This window comes from Phyllostomus discolor, chromosome 1, assembly GCF_004126475.2.
Source record: "Phyllostomus discolor isolate MPI-MPIP mPhyDis1 chromosome 1, mPhyDis1.pri.v3, whole genome shotgun sequence".
Lineage (NCBI taxonomy): Eukaryota > Metazoa > Chordata > Mammalia > Chiroptera > Phyllostomidae > Phyllostomus > Phyllostomus discolor.
In genome coordinates, this window is record NC_040903.2 from 2,145,357 (window position 1) to 2,167,198 (window position 21,842).

Consider the following 21,842-nt stretch of genomic DNA (forward strand, 5'->3'; position numbering starts at 1 on the left):
TGTGCCGCCCGCAGCCCTGCCGCCTGACCAGCCCCTCCTGGTGCCTCCAGTGACCCGGCTGGGAGGGAGCTGGTCCCCAGCCCCGGGGCCCCCCGCCAGGCTCTGCCACCGGGGCTGTCACCGTCGCTCACCCAGCTGTCTGCAGTGTGGCTGGGGCTCCCTGATGTGCAGGCCCCAGGAGCCCCTAGTCGGGCCCCTACTGTCCACTCTGACCCACCCCTTCTTGGGTTCCGAGTGCCTCTGGACGCATGACATTCAGACCGCAGCTGGGGGGCAGCAATGACGCCCAGGTCGGTGTCCTCGCACAGAGGGGACCTGAAGGATGCTCCCAAGAGGACAGTGGCCCTGGTCCTTTTGCATCAGAAAGAACCCGGGTCTCCTGGCTGTGGGGGGAGGACCACCCAGCTCCCGGGGGGGGGGGGGGGGCTCTGAGGCCGCGCAGGGCCGGGGTCGCGCCAGGTCAGGGCTGCAGGGGAGCCGCCATCCCTGGGGGCGGTAGTGATCTCCCCGTCACGGCCGGTGTGCATGCAGGGACGGGGCAGGAGCCCTCACTAGGGTTGACCGTGGTATCTGACTCCCGCTGGTCCCCAAGGAGAGGACGAGGCTGTGCCCGATGCCCCTGGGACTGTGCTGGTAGGGGTGGGGCCCCAGTCCTCGAACCCGGCCGGTCCGCTCCCCCGGTGCCTGTCCGCCCTCCCGTTAACCCGGCTCCTGTCCCCCGCAGTGTCGGAGCCCCCGGCCGCGCACAGCCTGCTGGAGAAGCCGCCCGGCTCCGCCATCCTGTGCGCCACCTGCGGCGGCGTGTGCAAGGGGGAGGTGCTGCGTGTGCAGAGCAAGTACTTCCACATCCAGTGCTTTGTGTGCAAAGGTGAGCGTCTGCCCGCCCCCCGCGGCGGCGTGGTGCGGCCCGGGCCCGCGGCTGCCATTCGGGGCACGGAGTGTCTCCGGGCAGCTTGCCAGGCGGCGGGGGGGGCTTGGAAAACCCTGAGTCCAGGATCTTCGTAGGTCAGTCCAGCTTTCCGACGGGGCCACGTCCCTTGTGGGTGGGGGGGGGGGGGACCGGACGATGGGGTCTGGGATCAGGAGTGTCCTCACACAGCGGCACCTGCGTCCCAGGGCTCAGGTGCAGTGGCCCTGGCGAAGTGGCCCCCGGGCCGGGAGCCAGAGCCCCGTGGTCAGGGCCCGTGTGGCACGACATTGGCCATGGGGGGCACAGGGCCTGTGCCGGGCCCCCCACAGCCCCTCGGGGAGCAGGAAGAGAACATTGCCATAATCCCAAGGGAGGGTGGCCTTTGCTTTCTCTGACCATCAAACACAGCGCGGGTCACACCCTAGACTCAAACAATCCCGAGGAGATGAAGTTTAAGCCAAAAAGAGCTGTGGGGCGTCCTGCCCTGGAGCCGGCGAGTCTCCCGCCGGCTTCTCCCCCTCCCTGTGCTCAAGGTACCGTGCTTTGGAAGAGCACAAATAAGTCACGTGAACTTGCATTCGGTTTCCTGAGAATGCCTGAACAGCGGCATTTGGGGGAGAGGCGGACCAGCCATGCCGATTCGGCACGGTCTCCAGGGCCGCGGGGGTGCACTTCTGCAGGGCTCACGTTAACAGTGTGGGAGCACTGTCCACCTGCCTGCAGGGTTAGGGGGCCTCCCGGTGTCGGGGGCCGACCGCAGGGGTTCCTCTGTGGTCAGCCACCCGGGGTCCCCCGCCCTGCACGGAGCCCAGCACGTAGCAGGTGCCTCCCTGGTCCCTTCTGTTCCGCAGTGGAGCCAGAGCCTGGAGCAGCAGGGTGGGGGCTGGGGGCGGCAGCGCGTCACCCTGGTGGGGTCCCGGAATGAGGGAGGGAGGCTGGCGGCCCCTCAGCACAGCCTGGTGTCCTCCCAGCTCAGTGCCCCTTTCTGGAAGCTTCCACCAGGAAGTCCACTCGGCTCCAGGCTGAGGGGCCGGCGCTGCAGCCCGTGTCTGGACCTGCCCCCCGCCCCCGGGGTGTTTCCGTGAACCCTTTGAGCCTGCGTCCGGTGGGGGGCTGTGTGTGGTGTGGTGGGTCCCCCCGGGCCGTGGGGCCCGGGGCACCATCCCGCTGGCTGACCCCGGCCTCCGGCGCCCTCCCCGCCCCCAGCATGCGGCTGCGACCTGGCGGAGGGCGGCTTCTTCGTGCGCCAGGGCGAGCACATCTGCACCCGGGACTACCAGCGGCTGTACGGGACCCGCTGCTTCCGCTGCGACCGGTTCATCGAGGGCGAGGTGGTGTCGGCGCTGGGCAAGACCTACCACCCTGACTGCTTCGTGTGTGCCGTCTGCCGGTGAGTGCGGCGCGGCCGCCGGGCTGCCCGGCCCGCGCCTTCGCCGGGGCTGCCCGCCCTCCCTCCCTCCCGCTCCCTCCCTCCCTCCCTCTCTCCCTCCCTCCCTCCCTCCCTCACTCCCTCTCTCCCTCCCTCCCTCCCTCTCTCCCTCCCTCCCTCCCTCCCTCTCTCCTCCCTCCCTCCCTCCCTCCCTCCTTCCCTCTCTCCCTCCCTCTCTCTCTCTCTTCCTCCTTCCCTCCCTCTCTCCTCCCTCCCTCCCTCCCTCCCTCCTTCCCTCTCTCCCTCCCTCTCTCTCTCTCTTCCTCCTTCCCTCCCTCCCACTCCCTCCCTCCCTCCCTCTCTCCCTCCCTCCCTCTCTCCCTCCCTCCCTCCTTCCCTCTCTCCCTCTCTCCCTCCCTCCCTCCCTCTCTCCCTCCTTCCCTCCCTCCCTCCCTCTCTCCCTCCCTCCCTCCCTCCCTCCCTCTCTCCCTCTCTCCCTCCTTCCCTCCCTCTCTCCCTCCCTCTTTCCCTCCCTCCCTCCTCCCCATGGCACTGTCCTTCTGCCTGCCGGTGTGGGTGAGGACACTGAGGCTCAGGTGTCCGTGACTAGCCTGAACTCACACAGCGGGGACACGGCAGCCCCTGGACAGAGAGACCCCGAGTCCTTGGCCTAAGGCACCCGTCTGTGAGGTCCCAGTGGAAGGTGATAGGGTGGGGCGTCCCTGTCCCCCAGAGAAGAGCAGCGGGTGGTCCTGGCTTGTAACCCGTTGTCTCGTTTCAGGTTGCCTTTCCCGCCTGGGGACCGTGTGACCTTCAACGGGAAGGAATGCATGTGCCAGAAGTGCTCCCTGCCCAAGTCCGTGGGCAGCAGCGCACACCTCTCCCAGGGCCTCTGGAGTAAGTGGGCGCGGAGTGGCGTGTGTGGGGGGGGGGGGGGCTGGTGGGGAGCTGGTGCTGAGCGGCGGAGGGGGGCGGAGCATGAGGAAGGGAACCAGGACAGAGATCTGTGGCGTGCTCAAGGCTGTGCCTGCTGCCCTGTCTGCCACTCCTGCTTTACATCCAACCCCCATCCTGCTTTTGGCCCAGCTCTGGTCTTCCTCCTCCAGGAAGCCCTCCTGGCCTACTTCTCGCCCTCTCCCTCTGGCTCACTGAGCTCCCCACAGTTCATTCCTGGCCGTATGGAAGCCCTTTGGGACAGCATTAAAGGGGCCTTGAACTCTGGGCTTCTGTGGTCAGGGGCTCCACATCCCAGGGGGCTGGCCTGGGTGTATATGCAGTAGGCGCTCAGGACATGGTTTTGTTTTGTTTTAAAGATTTTAAGAGAGGGGGAAGAGAAGGAGAAAGAGAGGAAGAGAAACATCAATGTATGGTTGCCTCTCATGCGCCCCCTTTGGGGACCTGGCCCACAACCCAGGCCTGTGCCCTGACTGGGAATCAAACCTGCGACCCTTTGGTCCGCAGGCAGGTGCTCAATCCACTGAGCCACACCAGCCGGGCCTCAGTACACGCTTCTCGCACGGAGAAGCGGGAGGCCGTCCCTGAAAGCAGGAACACCAGCTGGAGTGTTGCTGGCTGGTGAGGCGGCGTGGGAGCCCGGCGGGAGCAGGCAGACGCTGGCTTTTCCCAGCGTGGGCGGCTCTGTGGGAGCCCGGATGGACGTGGGGATGGGGCAGGGGCCCCGGCGCTCCCGGACCGGCCGCTGCCCGGGTCCTGCTGTGGAAGTGGAGTGTTCAGAGCCTGCCCTGCTGTGAGGTGGCTACGGCGTCCCAAGGCCACACGTCCTGGGGCAGAGGAGGGGATTCCCAGGGCCAGCCCCCTGTCCAGAACCGACTTCCTGTCCGGGGTGAGCAGCTCCTCCCCCCTCTCGGGTCCCGTTCATGCATTCATGCACACGGCCCTTCTCCAAGCCGGTCTCCGCCGGCCGGTGTGCCCCTGGATCTCAGAGTCGGAGCATGCTTTTCAGTCGCTTTCCGCCGCTGCGCGTGCATTTGCATTAGGAGAGCCCGGGCCTGGCCAGTGGTCCTGGGTGCAGTTTTGGGTCTTGCTGGAAGACCCACCTGCCGCCCAGGCCGAGACGCTCAGCCCCGGGCAGACGGGGCCTCTGGCTCCCGGCCCCGGCTGTGCACGGGGACTTCTTTCCCGCACACGTGCACCAGCCATGGAGCAGGGTCCCGCGGGCACGCCCTGCTGGACTGCCCCCACTGCCCTCCCCTCGGGGCCCTCGAACCACGTTAGGGGTGCCTGGAGACCCAGCGGCGAGGCCCCCCGTCCCCTCGGCCCACGGTGATGGCGCCGTGCTCTCCTCCCCCCGCAGGCTGCGGCGGCTGCGGTGCAGAGATCAAGAACGGCCAGTCCCTGGTGGCGCTGGACAAGCACTGGCACCTGGGCTGCTTTAGGTGCAAGACCTGCGGGAAGGAGCTGAACGCGGAGTACATCAGCAAGTGAGCGGGGGCCGTGGGGGCCACGGGGGGCCTCGGGGGCCGGGGGGCTCCTCCTGTGTCCCCACCCACAGCCGCCGCCCCTGCGTTTCTGCCCTCCGCCGTTCCACACAAGGAACCCGGCAGGGGCTGGCGTGTGTGTCCTCATGGCCGGTGGCCTCTCCCCGCAGCCTGGCCTCCCCAGCGCGGCTCGCAGGCCCAGCTCCGTTTCGTGGGTTGAAACAGATACCACGCTGCTCTGTTTGGCTCTGTGACTCACCTCCCCATGCCCGTCCCCCGGGTCGCCCTCCCGGTGGAATCCGGCCCCTTGCTGGCATGGGGCTGTCCTGCACGATGCAAAGCAGATGTCGGCTGGTGACGGCGACAGCGTGAGGGAAGCAGGGCCGGCCAGTCCCGGGTGTCACGGGGGTGACATCGCAGCCCGATGCTCGGACTCCCCATTGTGGGCCCTCAGGCAGCTCCCCCTGGCCCACGCAGGGTCCCCAGCATACAGTCAGGACACGGCGATGGCTGGTTTGGGGTGCGGGGGCCCTCTGGGGGACCGTGGCTCTGCGCGGGGGCCCCTGGTGTGCCCAGGGCCTGCGTTTCAGTCCCGGGCTCAGGGCAGAGAGACAGGTGAGCCCCAGGGCACAGGCGACGGCAGAGTGAAGGGTGCAGCTCGGGGACGGAGCAGGCTCCAGTGACAGGTCTCCGGGAAGCTGTCACGGGCTGCCGTGCGCACGCTGACACTGAGGGGACAGGGCCGTCACAGGAGCTGATCGGGTTAAAAGAAAAAAGTCCTGTGACAAAACTGCACGGAATGAAACACAGGTGCATGCACACGCATGCTGGCACCTCTGCACACGTGAGTGCACATGCCAGTGCATGCACACACACACCAGCACGTGTGCATACACATGCACACATGCACACACATGTGTGGCTGCACCCGCGTCGCCCTCCCCGGGCACTGGCACTCTGACCCAGCGGGGAGGGCGTGCGGGGTCCCCGTGCCCTTCCTCCCAGCTGCACGGGACCCCGGGCAGCTCCCGGCAGACGGCTCTCGGAGCGGCCCCTCTGGGCTGGCCGCATCTGCCTGGAGTGTCGCTGGCCCCTCAGCTGGGGGCTGTGGCCGCCGTCACCGTGGAGGGAGGGACGACTCGTGGGCTGCCTGGTGGCCGGGCGTGGGAACGGAGTGAACAGCCCAGCCCCCCCGACGCCCCAGCGGCTCCGTGGCGGCTGGCCCACGCTGCACGCCGTTACCTAGCAGCCTCCAGACTCCCCGAGCTGACGAGGAGGGCGTTGGTGTTGCCATGGAGACAGTGTCTTTGAACCTCTGGGTGTGCTGCACAGGCACCCATTGGTGGGGAAGGGCAGGGGCCCTGAGGTCAGAGGCTGCGGTCCTGTGAACGAACCAAGGGCTCCCCCCCGCTGCGAAGCTGGGGGGCAGCGGCAGCCTCGGGGCTTTGTCACCGCACGCAGGCCCTCCCCTGCTGCAGGCCTCTGTGACCTAGAGGTTGACCGTGACAACGCCGCAGCTGCTGTCCCACGAGCTCCTCGCTCGGCGGGTGCTGCACCGGGCTCGGGGTGGCATCCGCTCCCCTCCCACACCCTGCGCCCCGGTGCTCTCCTCGCGGGGCTCCTCCCTCAGGGGCCTGGTGAGCACCTGGCTTGCCCCAGGCCGCCCAGACACTCAGGAGCGGTGCCCCAATGACACCTCGTCTGTCACTGATGTCCCAGTGCCATCGCCCGTGCCCAGGGCGGAGTGGGCATGCTGTACATGGGGGTGTGATGGACGGCCCGTCGCCCTGTGTCCCCCGGCTCCTCCCTGCGCAGGCGAGGCCTCTGCTGCCCCACGAGGGGCAGTGAGGCTCCCTCCCAGCTCACCACACCTGCCCCCTGGCGTGTGGCACCCCTTAGGCCCGGTCCCCGATGCGGGCACCGTGGTCACAGGCCCTTTCAGGCTCAGGTTTTTCCAGGGCGGCCAGAGCCCTTGGGGGAGGAGCTGGAGGCCGCCTGCGGAGTAGTCAGGCTGTTTCCCTCCCTGGGTGCTGGGTGTGGAAGGGGGGTGGGGGTGGGGGGGCAGAATGAACCGGAAGGAGCAGCCACATCTGTGGAAGCGTCATTTGTTTAGTTCTCAGACACGGCTTTCATTCCCTCGGCTCAGCCTCTGCACGTGCCGCAGCCCCTCCCTCTGCTGCTGGGCGCGCGGCCCCAGCTCTGTGCCCCTCAGTTTCTCCATCCGTGACATGGGGCCATCCGCGTGGTCCCTCCCGGGGCTGGTGTGATGGTGGCGAGGCCGTGCTCGTGCCTGTAGGCCCCCCGAGGAGCACTGAGGGTGGTCCCGTGACTTGCAGGAGGAGGAGGAGGTGGGCTGGTCCCCCTTGGCCGGGGCCCCCCTCACAGGCGAGGGTGGTCCTCCGGTGCTGGGGTGGCCCTGCCCGCCCTGACCGCCCGCTCGTTGCAGGGACGGGCTGCCCTACTGCGAGGCCGACTACCACGCCAAGTTCGGCATCCGCTGCGACGGCTGCGAGAAGTACATCACGGGCCACGTGCTGGAGGTAGGTCTCCCCCCGGCCCCCCCCGCCGCGGGCACCGGGCTCTGCCTGCCCCGTGAGGACCGATGCGGGCCTCGAGGTGACCCACCGTCCTGCGTGTTGGTGCAAGAATGTGTACCCAGAGCCTGTGCCACCTTGTCCCCCCACCTCCGCCAGGGGACACCGGGGAGTGCATACCGCCTCCTCCAGGAAGCCTTCCCAGTGGCCTCACTCCCCAGTGTGTGGACAGAGCTGCAGAGGTGGGAAGGGCGCGAGGTCCTGGGTACAGCCCTCGGAGTCCCGATGGGGAGTCTGAGGCCTGGAGGACGTGGTGTGAGCTCAGGGGGCAGGACAGTGGCCCCGCGGGAGGAGACAGGTGGACACCCCCGGCACTCGGAGCGCTTCCGGGGCGGGCTCCCCTGGACGCTGCCTGTGAGGTGGTGACGTGGGCCTCTCGCCCCGTGAAGATAGCTCGTGTCCCTCGCTTTCCTAAGTCTGTTCAGGAAGATACATCTGCTGGGATGCCCGGGACCGAGCTCCGCTCATCCCCCCATCCTCCAGCCTCCCTCTGTAACCCCTCCTCCGCTCACGCTGGGGCAGGCAGATGGATGGACCGTCCAGGGCCTGCCCCTGGTCCCTGGGGGAGGGCACCGGTGACCAGAGGACCTCAGGGAAGGGGCCCTGGCCCGGGCAAGGCCCCAGAAGCAGCCTCTGGGGCAGGGACAGGTTGGGGCCGCTGAGGGTTCAGGAGTCTCTGCTGCAGTGAGTGACCGCGAGGTGAGCACCCTGCCTCCTTGCATCTCTCGTCTCCCTGGAGACTGAGTCACAGAGCCACAGCCGCCGGGTCACCCGCCCGGCACGGTCACGGGCACCCGAGGCTCCTCGGGCGCCTTCCAGGAGGTTCCTTCCGGGACCTTCCTGAAGGGCGGTTCACACTCCTATGGACAGGGTGGGCGCCCTCCCCGCCTCCCCGCCTCCCCCCGGGAGGGAGTGTGGCCTTGAGGGGATCCCCTGCCAGCCTGGCGGGGGACAGGGTGGGGGGCCTCACTGTCCCCCCCCGCCGTGAGCCTCGGTCCTCTCCATCCCTCGTGGCCGATTGCAGGTGCCAGGTCTCCGTCACAGTTTGCCGCCTCTGCCAGTGTGCACGCTGGGGTCCCCACGCTTTTCTGTCTGACTGTGGGAGTGGGTCTCAGGACAGGATGGCTGGCACTTGGTCCTGTGTGTTCCCGGGGCACGGTCACACCTGCCGTTCACGCCCGGTGAGGCCTCTGAACTCGGGGGACCGATGGGGGCTCCTCTCTGGGCACCCTGCCGTCACCCCTCATCGGGGCCACCCCTCTCTCCGGGGCCCCTCACCTCTCTCCTCCCCCCTAGACCTGGCCGCACCCAGCTCCCGGGGCTCCCGCCCAGCCCTGCACCAGCGCCCCGCACCGCAGAGGACCCCGGCAGGGCTCCGCCCGCCCCACTGCACCCTAGTTCAAACCCCGTTCCTCCCTGCTCCCCAAAACGCCCTTCCACTCTCTCCTTGAGACCTTGCACTCTCTCTCGGGGGGCTCCCCTCCCCACAGGGACCTCGTCTTCCCCTCGACAGGGAGAAGGGCCAGGTGTCACTCAGGACTGGCCGGGGCTCACGCTCTGTGAGCCCCCCTCACTGCCCTGCCCGCTCCTGCCCTTCCTGCCAAAGGTGCCATCCTCCTTCCCTCGGCCCCCACCTGTGCTCAGGCCCCGGCCCCTCCCCCACAACTCCCACATGTGCTAAGGCCCTGCCCCTCCCCGACAAACCCCCCACCTGTGCTCAGGGCCCTCCCCCACAACCTCCCACCTGTGCTCAGTCCCCTGCCCTCCCCGACAAACCCCCCACCTGTGCTCAGGGCCCTCCCCCACGACCCCCAACCTGTGCTCAGGTCCCTGCCATCTCCTCCCTTCCCTTGGGCACACACCTCCCCTCTCAAAGGCTTTTAACAGAGCTGTCACTCCCATTAAAACAACAAAATCCCACAACCTCCAAGGAAGGGAGCACCCCCTCCCTTCGGATCCCAGTGCCCCACGCGGTGGTCGTCCCCCGGCCTCCAAGCCACCAGCCTCTCGGCTCAGCCCCCCGAGTCTGCTCTCCGGCGGACTAGCAGGGCAGCCCCAGATTTCAGGAAGATCGGCCCCCCTTTCCCACACACACAGTGTGTGGTCCCCCGTCCTGCACCCCCTCTCAGAGTCAGCAGTGCCACTCGCCTGGCACCTGGCATCCAGCTGGACGTCACCCGCAGGGAGGGCCCCCAGGGGGCCGCGGGCCGCACCCAGTCAGACGGCCGGACTCGAACCCGGGCCGCCCGGACCCCCGGTGCCCATTCTCCGCCCCCACCGCTCGGCCTCCCCCAGTGCAGGGGCCCTGTTCACGGTTCTGTCTGGGCTCTCCGCCTCCAGCCACGTGGTGACACCACCGGGCAGCCCAGGTGGGCGCCTCCTAGGCTCAGGTGGGCTGAGCGGGCCTGGCCGGCTTCCTGACAGCCGCGGGCAGTGGCCCCGCACCCTGAGGGGGGCGGGCCTGGCCAAGCCCTGCTGCCTGCCAGGCCTCCGAGGCCCTGAGCAGGTGTGGAGATTGTCAGTAGAAGGCTCTGGAAACAGCTTCAGGGACCCCAGGGCCATCGCCTGTGAACTGCCCCCAGCTCTGAGCTGGCCCCCTGGTAACCAATGGGGGGGGAGGGGGAGGTCCGCAGGCCTCCCCTTGGTGGGTCAGGAAGGCAGAAAGTAAGGTGGCCCCGTCTGCAGAGTCAGCACCCTGATATTTAATGCTGGCCCAAACACAGGGTTGGGGGGCCGGTGCCTGGGATGGGGGGCCTCCCGGCCGGCTCGGTTGCGTGGAGCTGAGAAAAACAGGTCTGGGTTTCCCTCCCGGTCCCTCGGCAGTGGAGGGTGCAGGGCCTCCTGGGGAAGATTGATGCTTTTGTTTTCGCCTCTGCCGGGAGCCGGGGCTGGCTGAGTCGGCGGCGGCGGGCTCTGCGAAGCTCTGAGAAGCTCTGAGATCCTCCTCGGTGAGGCGAGGCGGCAGCCGAGGGCGGGTGGGGACGAGCCGGCTCAGCAGAAGGGGAGCAGCCGCCACCGTGGCTCCTCCGGAGCCCGGCCCAGCGAGTGCTGGCGCCCAGCTGGGCGGGCGGGGACTCTAGGGGGCAGCAGGTGGGGGGGGGTGGCAGGATCTGAAGACGAGGTGAAGGATCCAGACCCCTCCCGGTCACACTGTCCGGCCAGCTGGCCTGTCCTGGGACAGGGCCCTGGAGAGGGGCCGTGGGACCGGCCGGTGGACTGGGCTCTGGTGCTAGGACCCCGTGCAGGTAGGAAGCCTGGCCAGTCCCTTCCGAGGGCCGGTGGGGAGGGAGGGGCACAGGCTCCACGCTGGGCTGCAGGTGGGTGGGCTGGCGGGGTTCAGGGACAGACCAGCCAGGTGTGAGAACCCCAGAACCCTGCTGCCCTCCCCCCAACCCCCTTATTTTGCCCCTAAAATGCTGCTTGTCGCCCAGAGCTTTTCTCAGTGGAGCCCAGGCCCGGTCCCCACTGCCATCAGGGCCCGAGGTCCATGCCGCTCTGGTCTGCGTGCAGCGGGAGTGCCATCCTACTGCTGGGCGCCCGCAGCGCCTGCCCGCCCCCCCCCCCCCACCTCCACCTGCCGGCCGTGAAGTGTGCATCAGTGCGGGTGGGCACTCCCTCCCTGCCCTCCGTCCCCCCGAAACACAGGGCCTCCCACACTGCGTGGGTCCCTTGTCCTGCACGCCTGGGCACCTGTCGTGATGAGCCTGGTCCAGGCTGGGCACGGGTGGAAGAAGGGGCCTTTGGGGTCCTGTGAGTACGGGGGGCGGGGGGGGGACTGACGGCTGTGCCGGGGAGCTCCGGGAGCTGTCCCACTGTCCCATGGAGAGAGCTGGGGGTGGCCGGTGACTCGTCGGGGACAGCCGTGCAGCCGGACCTCCGGGACCCGTGTCTGACGGGGGAGGAGGTGCTGAGTGCGGGGGAGTCCCGGCTCAGGCCTGGCCACACGCCCACATCCTCGTGGGCGCCGCTCTGGGTGGTGTGAGCTGCGAGGCGCCTCTGCGCAGGCGGAGGGGGCGGCGGCAGGATCCGGCTGCTCCTGGCACAGCCCCGCCCTCCTCGGCGCGGGAGGTGCTGCTGCCAGAGCCCCACCTGCCTCCTCTGCCTGCTGTCCCCATGGTAACGAGCAGGCAGGTACCTCTGGGACCACTCCATCCGTTCTCCTCCCTTCTCCCCCGGGTCCCCTTCCTTCCTTCCCTCCTTCCCTCCTTCCTCCTTCCTTTCCTTCCCTCCTCCCTCCTTCCTTTCCTTCCCTCTCCCCTTCCTCGCTCCCTTCCTCCGTCCACCGCTCACCTTACAGATCCTTCCTGTACACTCATGGTGCCCCTCCCCGGGCTGGGGGGCTGCCTCCGTGGAGACGGCGGTGACGGGCCCCCTGCTGCCCTGAGGGGACCCGGGGGAGAGGGGACCGCCCCTCCCGCTCCCGCCCTGGGCCAGGCGTCCCCTCATCCGCACGGGCAGGTGGGACCTTTGTCATCGTGAGGGAACGAACCACGTGCTCTGAGCAAACGGAAGGACGCGGGCGAGGCCAGCGTCTCAAGGCCTCCACTTCCTTGTTTTTTTAAAAAAATTAACGGGTCTATTTAAAGCTCACACTCAGGAGGAGGGCTTGCTCGTCATAGCATAAACCAAAAAGCCATCCATGATGAGTGCCATCCCCCAGGCGGACCCTGTCAGCGTTTGGAAGTCACGCAGGGACACGCCCAGACAGTCACACACGTGCACAGAGACACACCACACACGTGCAGAGGCACACACGACACACGAGAAGAGGGCTCAGAAAGGGGGCAGGGCCAGCTCTCGGGGTGGAGGGAGGAGAGGGGACGGGTCTCGGCTGTGCGGGGCACGCCACAGCCAAGGGCGGTCCCTCTGGGTGCCCCGGAGCCCCGTGGGGAAGGGGCTGTCGTCCTCTCCTCGGGGGGCTGGGGCTTCCTGGACCCCAGAGACAGGCCCGTGTGGGCGCTGGCTCCTCCTGCATGTCCTGGTGCCCCAGCCCCCCCCACTCCTCCTGCCGGGGACAGCACCTGTCTGAGCCCCAGGGCCTGCGCGCCTGCCTTCCTTGCTCTGTCCCCTACAGGGTGACAGCCACTGGCCAGAGGCACAGGGAGCTTCTGTAAACCACATGCTACAAACCTCATGGGCATTAACGTACATTTAAAGCCTGAGTCTCTGGAGCTCCGGCTGGGGGCCGGTGGCTGCCCTGGCGACACCGGGTGTGGGTGCTTGGGGCCCTTTGTGGACCGGCCTTGGGAGGGCCGGGCCCTGGGGGGACTGGTGAGCACAGGGTTCTGGGGACGTGGGACAGCCCGGTCACTGTGGCCTCTGAGAGTCGGGACGGGAGTGGCAGTGGGGACTGACAGAAGGAGCGACAATACTTTCCTGTTTGACTCTGTGGCCCATCTTAGTGGGTTGGGTCTGCTGTCGCAAACACTGGGGACCGTGTGGCTTTTCTCACGGTTCTGTGGGGGCCGGCTGTCCACAGTCACGGCGCCGGCCCCTGCGGCGGTTCCTGGTGTGTCCCCACGTGGCCGAGAGTGGGCACGTTGTCTCCTCTTGCGAGGACAGTAATGCCCTCCTGAGACGCTGCGGGGTCCCGGGGGCCAGGCCTGTGCTCCCTTTCCCGGCTGAGTAATGGTCCATTGCACAGACGGACCGCATCTTCTGTTGCTCGCCCACGGGTGGGCACCGGGGTGGGCTCCACTCCGTGGCGATGGAGGGTCCTGCTGCCGTGCACACTCGTGCACCCGTTTCGTGTGGGCCTGTGTCTTTATTCCTCTCGCTCTGTCCCCTTCGTTTAGGCGTCTCGGAGTGGGGCGGCTGGGTCACATGGCGCACGGCTCTGTGCGTCCGAGGCTCCCAGGATAAACCGCCGTTTGCGGTGTGGGGCTGAGCCGCGTCCGGCCAGCGAGCCGGCCCCTGTTCCCCCCGCAGTCCCGCCCACCCGTGTTTCTCTGGTGGGTCCGGTTCGGTGTGGTCACCGCCCTCGTGGCTGCAAGGCGGCCCCTCTCCGGGGCCAGGATTGAGGTTTCCCTGGCGGCGCTGATGCTCGGACACGCTGGGGGTGCTTCTCGGCCGTGGGCGTCTCCGTGGGTCGCCTGTCCCGGTCCTCTGCCCGGTGTCCGGCCGGACCGTGTCTGTCCGCCCTCGGGCTGCGAGGGGCCTTCACACCCTCTGACCACCGAGCCCTGTCGGCGCTGCGGTCTGCGAACACCGTCTCCTGGTCTGTGCAGGCTGTCTCCCCGCTTCCTCGGTCGCGTCCTCTGGGGCACAGAAGGTCGTAGGTCGTAAAGTTCCGTTCACCGGCCGTGTCTGCGGCCCACGTCCTGGTGCCCGGTCCAGACCCGCCGCCGGCCCTGGGGCATGAGATGGGCCCCCCCACGCGTCCGTCCGAGAGGCCGACGCTTCCAGCTCTCACGCTGTGTCATGCGTCCACTCTGTGCGACAGAGGAGTGTGCGAGTCGCACGCACGTGTGGGGCTTGATAACGTCCCACAAGCCAGATACCACGTGACCAGATCGGGAGAGAGCCCACCCTGTGCACCCCCACCCCAGCCCCGAGACGCCCGGGCCCCCGGGGGCGGCCAGCACCCCGACCGTAACAACGGAGGCTCCTCTCCCGGGCTCTGAGCTGAGTGGGGACGGACCCCGATCCTCAGTGTCTGGCCTCTGCGCCGACCCTGCTCTGGACTCCCCTCCCCGACACTCGGGGGGCCCCTTGGGCCTGGTTGGTGCTGAGGGCGCCATGGGGACGGGAAGGGACAGTGAGGTGCGTGTGGGGCGCTTTCGCCCCGTGACTTCCTTGTCCACACAGGAGAGTGACCCTCAGTCACGCAGGCCAGGAGGCGGTGATTAGGCCGCTGCCCGTGTCAGGGGAGCGTGAGCCAGGGGGATGGACGTCCCCGGTTACCGCAGCGCCCCTCCCCCACCTGTCTGTGGGGTCGAGAAATAGTCTCTGTAAAGTGACACAGTGTTTGGGGTGATTTGGGGGTTTCTTTGGCATCATGCAGAACTAAGCCAAACCAGCAAATGCAATGAGTTTAGGTCATTTCGGTATTCATAGTTTAATCTAATTTAACGGGTTTTAAGAATTGTAAAAGTAATAAATGCTAATTGAGAAAATCAAGCAATGCAAAGATACGTAAGAAAATTGCTCACCGTTTTTCGCTTCAGCTGTCCAGTCCCCACACCTGGGAAAGAATTTAGCTTTGGCCCCACCTCCTGCCCCCCCAAACCACCCCCCCACCTCACGGGGGCGGCTGGCCCTCCCAGCCCGGGGGGGGGGGAGCCCAGCGGGCAGAGCTGGCTTCCCCACGCAGCACTCCCGCCCCCGGTGCTGCCGAACCCGGGCCCCAGGGCCCCCCGCCCCCCCCCCGGCGCCCCCCCCACCCCCTCCAGCCGACACACGCCCTGTCCCCGCAGGCGGGGGAGAAGCACTACCACCCCTCGTGCGCCCTGTGCGCCCGGTGCGGCCGGACGTTCGCCGAGGGTGAGGAGATGTACCTGCAAGGTAAGAAGGAAGCCCCGCTCGGGCCCCCCACCCCCGGGGCAAGACACGGCCCCCCCCTCCCCCGGGCCCATTCCCTGGGCTGGGTGTGGACAGGCAGGTCGGGGCCGGTCTCCGGCCAGTTGGGGATGAGGCCCCCGAGGAAGCAGGAGGGCACACCGGGGGGTTGGGGGGCAGGGCCCGAGCCGACTTTCCTGAGCAGCGTGGGGGGCGGCGGGCGGTGGTGGGACGGGGCGGTGGTGGGAGGCAGAGCCGGGGACCGGGGATGGCCTGTGTGTGGGGGGCGGGGACCGCATGCTGCCCGGACCCTCCCCGAGAGGCCCCAGGGGGGATGGCTGGTGGAGGGACCCGCCGCCCCTTCTCAATGAGGTCTCTGTCTCCAGTGACCGGGGCAGCGGGGCCAGGCCGGTGGGGGCCGCACGGTCCCCAGCAGGTGGCCGTTCGATGGCGTCACACAGCACTGTCCTGGGGGCTGGGTGCCAGACAGGCCTCCCTTTCTGCGGCCGAACCTCGCGGGGTGATGTCAGCGCGACGGCCCCGTCCCCAGCGTCCCCTTTTGTTCCCTGCGTCTCTGCGTCTCTGCAGCGGAGCCCATGAAAGGGGCTCCTCGCGCCCCCGCAGCGCTGGGGTGTCTGGTGGGGAGGGGGCGGCGCCCCGGCCCGAGGCACCTCCCCCCGCACTGTGACGGGTACGGTCAGGCCCTCCTGACCCCAAGCGCAGTGGTGCGGGGACAGCGGCCTGGGGGCGTGAGCTTGCTGTCACGGGCACACTTTTAAGCCCCTACTGTGTGCCAGACCCTGTGTGGCTTGTCTGGGGACCCAAGAGTGGGATGGACACAGCCCCCACCTTCACAGCGGGGATGGCACAGGCGGGCCGTGAACCCAGCCGTGCGGCCACGGCCATGAGCCCCGGCCCAGCAGACCCAGCCCTGGCAGCCACGGCCGCAGGCAGAGGATGCATGAATGAGCAGAGTGCTCTGGGCCCGGGGCGGGGGGGGGGGGGGGGCAGGGGCCTGAAAGGGGGGGACGGTAAAACATGGGTGTGCGGTAGCTCGCACCCCCGGTGTCCCCACTGAACTGTACAAGGCCCCCCCACAGACGGGCAGGCTGTCCTGTTACCTGCCCAGTTGGCAGGCGGGGGAAACCGGGCCCTCGGGCAGGGTGGCTTTGAATCAGAAGAGGACAGAGCACCAGACCCCTGGCATGTGGTGACTGTGGTGGTGGCCATCGATGTGGGTGGCCAGGCGGAGCTGGCAGGTGGAGAAACTGAGGCAGGAGAAGGCTCGGAGACCAAGGGACTCAGGGGCGGAGCGGAGCCCGGGGTCAGGGCCTTGGGCCCGGGCCCTCCCCCCCAGTTCTCAGCCCCACTCCTCCCCCCCTGCACCCGAGGCCCCCCCTTTCCGCCCCCCCGCCAAGAGCACAAGGCCCTCATCCCCGAGGCCGGTCCCCACCCCAGCGGTAGCCCCCAATGGGGAAGAGCCAGGGCAGGTCACACAGCGACCCCTTCTCTGTCCTCTGCCCTCTGCCTCTGAACTTGAATCCCCCCCCCCGCCCCCCCGGCTGCCTGTCCTCCGAGAAACCTCGTCTGGCTGCCCTCGACCAGGCGAGGTGGCCTCCCGGCTTCTGTGGGAGCCCGTGCAGCCCCCTGGGGGACAGCCAGCTCACGGTGGCGTGTTTGCCCATTAATGTCGTGTCCCCCAACCGGTCTGTGGGTCCCCTTGGGCGGGGCCTCTGACCTGCTTGTCCCGACCCAGCACCCACTGACTCCAGGCAGAGGGCGCCCAGGGGCTCCTCGGAGGTGGGGGACGAGTGGGCATCCCCAAGTGAGCCGCCGGGCCCGCCCCCCGACCCCCAAGGCCCCTGCGTCCTGGCACGGCACCGACCGCCTCCCTCCCGGGAATCCGTCCCCAGGCTCCTCCATCTGGCACCCGGCGTGTCGACAAGCGTCCAGAACTGAGGACAGAAACAAGGTGAGTGGGAGCCGCTCGCTTCCTCGGCGGCGTTCTCCGCTGTCCTGGAGTTCGGGAGACGCTGGCCGGCTCCTGCGGGCCGTGGGGTTCAGGTGTGCACAGGGGCGTGGGGGTGTGGGGTTCAGGTGTGCACAGGGGCCTGCGGGCTGTGGGGTTCAGGTGTGCACGGGGGTGTGGGGTTCAGGTGTGCATGGGGGCGTGGGGGTGTGGGGTTCAGGTGTGCACGGGGGTGTGGGGTTCAGGTGTGCACCTGGGCCTGGGGGTGTGGGGTTCAGGTGTGCACCGGGGCCTGGGGGTGTGGGGTTCAGGTGTGCACCTGGGCCTGGGGGTGTGGGGTTCAGGTGTGCACCGGGGCCTGGGGGTGTGGGGTTCAGGTGTGCACAGGTAGCTCTGAGGGCCAGGGTGGGGTGGGCGGGGGGTGGGGGGGCGTCTGGGCTCCCTGCCCGGGCCTCTGATCGCTGCATTTGTTCAGTGGACGCTAACGGCTGCTTCGCTTGGGGACAGCGTCGAAGTCAGCAGGTCCCCGAGTGACCTCCAGCTTTCCGGCCCAGTTCCCAGACCTGTCATCCCCGGAATTGCAGGCACTGGGGTTTGGGAGGACGGCAGCCCACCCGCCTCCCCCTCCCACCTGCTGCCCCCGCCCCCAGGCCGGCCCTGGCCCCGAGTCCTGTGTGTCCCCAAGCGCAGCGCTGGGACCCGGGGAGAGGCAAGGGAAGGAGAGAGAGCCGCGGGATCACTATGCCCCCAACCCCAGGGACGTGGGGGCTGTGGGAGGAGCTGGTGACGTGCCAGTTTCCTGGGGCCCGGCCACGAGTTCCCCGAGAACTGGAAGGCATGGGAACCACCGCTGGTTACCCTGCAGAGCTGGGGCCAGGGGTGGGACCCGGCGGCCGCGGGGCTGAGGCCTCCCGGGGCTCCCGGGAGAATCCACTCCCGTCCTTCCGGGCCGCCCAGACCACCGCCCCTGCCCTGCGGTCACACGGGGCCACCCGAGAACCCGGGACAACCTGCCCCTCAGGCTCCTCCGTCTGCAGAGCCCCCGTGGCCGCACGTGGCTGCACGCGGCCGCAGTTGCGGGATCGGGGAGCTGGGACGTGGGAATCGTCGGGGACGTTGCTGCTGTGCCTCCCGCGGGCGCAGCGCTGCCCGTCACAGTGTGTCTCGCAGGCAGCCGGGGTGGCAGGAGGCTGCACCACACTGCGGTGCCCCTCCCCCGCCCCACGGCCGATTCACTCCGCACGCTGCCCCCGCGCCGCCCGGCCTCGGAGATGGACCGGAGCCGCGGCCCCTGGCCCTGCAGTGACCACCCGGCCCGACCTCTGGGTGGGGCTCCCTCCGTCCCGACTCGGGGGCCAGCATGCTAAGGGGCCCTCGTCACCTCGTGTGGGTGCAGGTCAGACTGACCAGGGAGCAAGGGGGCGCCCTAGGACCACGGCAGGCCCCCTGTGGGACAGGCCAGGGTGGCCGGCACTGGGTCCTGGACTCTGGGCTCGGCCTCGGGACCGAGAGCCCGGCATGGCCAGCAGCCCCTGCTCTCTGCCCAGAGGCCAGCCCGGAGGAGCAGGGCTGCTGGCCCCACTGGAGGCAGGCAGGCCGTCTGGGCACTGGTGGGGCAGCGAAGCAGGGAGGGGCCGTTGCCTGGGGCTGCACAGTCTCGGTGGCTTCCTGGGCTGTTCTTGAAGACGCCTTGGGAACATTCTGGGCGGAGGCCAGCGGCCTGAGAGCAGCTGCCCGCCCAGCGCCCACCCCTCCGTGCCTGGGACGTGGTCCAGGCCCCTCTGCGCCCTGCTTGTCCCTGCTTGTCTCTTGTCCCCTCCCCCCCACGTCCCAGCCCCACCCCAGCCCCTCAGAGCCTCGTCTGTCTCGCCCGGGAAATGAGAGTAGTCTCCGGGCCGGGGCCCAGGCCGTCCAGGGTCGGCGGGGGCAGGCCCGCATGGTCCTCCCTGGGCGCTCGGGTGCCCTGGAGGCCGTTGCCCAGCTGGCAGGCTGCTGTGGACCGGGTGGCAGGGAGAGAGGGCCAGTTGCTGACCGTGAACCAGCCGGATCCAGCCGGATCCAGTCAGCTCGGCGGGGTCGGCGCCCGAGGGCCGCCAGCCCCTGAGCCGCACAGCAGAGGTGCCTCGGGCCTCGGTAACTCTCTGAAACCGGCCCCGGGTCGCGGTGGCCCCACTGTGACCTGGCGGCTTGTAGGAGAACTCACCTGCCCGTCCTGGGGGCGTGCCTCTCAGTGCCAGGCCCGGGGTGGGGTAGGGGGGAGGCCCTGGGAGCAAACAGCTTTCCTGCCGTTGGAGTCCAGCTGTGCCTCTGCCCAGCTGTGTGACCTCAGGCCAGTCACCTGCCCTCTCTGAGCCTCTGCCCCTCAGCTGAGACGTGGAGAGGAGTGGGTGTCGATGAGACATGTGGGGAACCCCACGAGAACCAGGCACCCCAATCCCTTTGCAGACAGAGCTCCCCAGGGTCCAGGCTGAGGGGCAGGGTTGGGTTTGGGGAGCTGCCTGGCCCCTCCCGATGCTGCGGGCGCACCCGGGGCCTGGGAACATGGCTGGCACCGGGTTCAGTGGTGAGGCTGCCCTGGGCGAACTGGAGTCGGGGCAGAGAGAGAGAGAGACAGGACCCAGCCCCCTGACCCCTGCCCAGCCCTCGGAGGCCTGTGGTCCGAGGGGACGGCAGACCCGAGACTGTGCTCCATCCGGCGTGCAGAGCCGCCGAGTCAGGGGGCCCAGGAAAGCAGGGCAGGCCTCCAGGCGGCAGCGGCACGAAGCTGCCTCCTGGAGCAGGGAAGGGGGCGGGCCGGGCTGCCCCGCGAGCCGGGCAGAGCCAGGCAGCTCGCGTCACGCCCTCTCCCTCTCTCCTTCTAGATGCAGACGCAGGCGCGCCCGGGCGCCGCCCCCTGTGCCTTCCAGGTTGGTGGGCCTGACGCCCGGTCTCGGTGTCGTCCCGTGCTCGCTGCCACCGTGCCGCGTGTGTGTGTGTGTGTGTGGGTGTGGGTGTGGGTGTGGGGGAGGGGTGGGGGCGGCTCCACAGCCTGGGGCCGTGTCCTGGGGCCGACACAGCGGAGATGCGTCTCCTCCCGCGCCTGGAGGCTGAGGCTCCTCCCGAGGCGCCTCTCCCGGGCTCTGTGGCGGCCGTCTTCCCCCGTGTCCTCACGGGGTCGTCCCTCTGTGCGTGTCTGTGTCCCAGCCTCTTCCTGGAAGGACTCTGGTCCTGTTGGGTCGGGGCCGGCCCTGAAGGACCCGGTTGAATCGCAAAGCAGTCGTGGTCCGGGTCCTGGGGAACAAGCTGGGGGTTGGGGCTTCCGCCTATGAGCTTGGGGGGCGCCGCTCAGCCCACACTGTGGCCCTGCCCAGGTTGATGGTGCTGCAGCGGGTGTGAGCCCCTGATGGAGGCGGGGCAGAACAGCAGGGGTGGGGGGGGGCTGATCAGGAAACGGGAGGGGAGGAGGCAGGGCGGAGTGGGGGGAGGGGGCCAGGCTCTTGGCTGGGAGCCCCTTTGTGGAGATGGGCAGTGGGAAAGCCTGGTGGGGGTGGGCCAGACAGGGGTGGGGCTGGGCCCGGTGGGCAGAGCTGCCAGGCCCCGCCCTGCAGGTGGGGGTGGACACAGGTGCGGTGACCGGGGTGGGAGCCGGAGAAGGACAGCGTCCACGCAGACGTGGGCGGGCCTGACGTGGGGAGCAGCAGGGATAGGTGGGGGCAGCCGCCAGCTTGGGCGGGGGAGGCAGGAGACGTGGTCAGGGAGGGGGTGGGCACTCGAGGGGTAGGCTCTGCGTGTGATGGCCACAGAGAGGCCCCAGGCCAGACCCAGGGCTCCCTGGTGACAGTGGCCAGTGGGGACCCCAGGAGGCTGTCTCTGAGACACACTGGGGTGCAGGACCAAACGCGGGGTCACTGCCAGTGCTGCTGGTACCCAGAAGGGCGCGGGGCAGGGTGTCGGAGGAGCGAGGAGTCGGGCTGGAGGCTTGTCTTTAGGGTCGCGAGACCGTCCCCAAGTCTGACCACAGAGCCCGGGTGGGTGGGCGGGTGGGCGGGGTGAGCCGCCCCAGGTCCCTGCGGTCCGGGCGGGAAGGGGTGTCTGAGCAGCACACTTCTGCGCCCGAGACGGCCTTCGCCACGGGCGCTCAGGGCCCCCCGAAAGCTCACCGCGCGCTCTCGTCCCCCGGAAAGCAGGGCACTTCCGGGCCCTGGCAGCTGGGTGGCCGCCGGGGCCGAGGGCGTCCCCCCTGTGCTCGAGGCCCGTGTCACCGCCGTGTGTGTCTGCCGAGCTTCCCAGCGGTCCACCCGAGCCTGCCTGTGCATCTCAAGAGTTCTTCCAGCCTGCCAGCCTTTCTGTTGCCGTGTGACCGTCCCCGTGGCCTCCGGCAGGGCCTTTGTGCCGACCTGCTGTGGTTTCAGCCTGTCCCTGTCCCCTCCGTTCCCAGGAGACCCGCACGTCCTCGGAGAGCATCGTATCCGTGCCCGCGTCCAGCACCTCGGGGTCTCCCAGCCGCGTGATTTATGTAAGTCGGGTTCTCTCTGAGGAGAGCGGGGAGGGGATGATGGCCGCCGAGCGAGCCCTCAGGGGCCGGGGTGTCCTCACCAGGCATTGGTGTGGCCGTCCCTGCTGCAGGGACGGTGCAGACACTGGGACGCTGTTGGGGGCTGACCCAGCCACTCCCCAGGTGTGTGGCGGCAAGGGCACATGGAGGCCCTCACAGCGGGTGGCTACGGTGGTGTGGAGGGGCCGCGGCCTCCGCACCCAGCAGCCAGGGCCTGAGCAAAACCCCCGAGCACGCGTGGGGCCGGGCAGCGTTGAGAACACCGTGCGGATCTGTGTGTGTCTCCGTGGAGGGTGTTCCTCGGGAAGCGTGCTGAGAACCGTGCAGATTGTATGTTCTGTGTTCATTCGAGAGGGTGTGTGCACGTGTGTGAGCCTTTGTGCATACAGGTTTGTGTGTGCATGTGTGTTCACGTGTGTGTTCATGTGTGTGTTTCTGTGCATGCATGTGCATTTCCGCATGCCCATGTGTGCATGTGCATTTGCACGTGCACACACGGGCACCTGAGCACATGTGTCTTTGTGTACACAT

At 68.7% G+C, this 21,842-nt stretch overlaps 1 protein-coding gene across 15 annotated transcripts in view; it reads left to right on the forward strand.

Moving 5' to 3' along the window:
* ABLIM2 (actin binding LIM protein family member 2) overlaps positions 1–21,842 on the forward strand; it is an 88,627-nt gene that overhangs the window by 28,892 nt on the left and 37,893 nt on the right. For 9 of the 15 annotated variants that reach the window (XM_036018430.1, XM_036018405.1, XM_036018454.1 and 6 more), the window contains exons 2-9: positions 725–868; positions 2,117–2,300; positions 3,061–3,176; positions 4,594–4,720; positions 7,164–7,257; positions 14,727–14,814; positions 16,722–16,780; positions 21,195–21,272. In XM_036018430.1, coding sequence (XP_035874323.1) covers positions 725–868; positions 2,117–2,300; positions 3,061–3,176; positions 4,594–4,720; positions 7,164–7,257; positions 14,727–14,814; positions 16,722–16,780; positions 21,195–21,272 — 890 coding nt within the window. Of the gene's footprint in view, positions 1–724; positions 869–2,116; positions 2,301–3,060; positions 3,177–4,593; positions 4,721–7,163; positions 7,258–14,726; positions 14,815–16,721; positions 16,781–19,638; positions 19,684–21,194; positions 21,273–21,842 lie in introns of all 15 variants that reach the window. The other 6 variants (XM_036018397.1, XM_036018394.1, XM_036018420.1 and 3 more) reach the window with 1 other exon arrangement.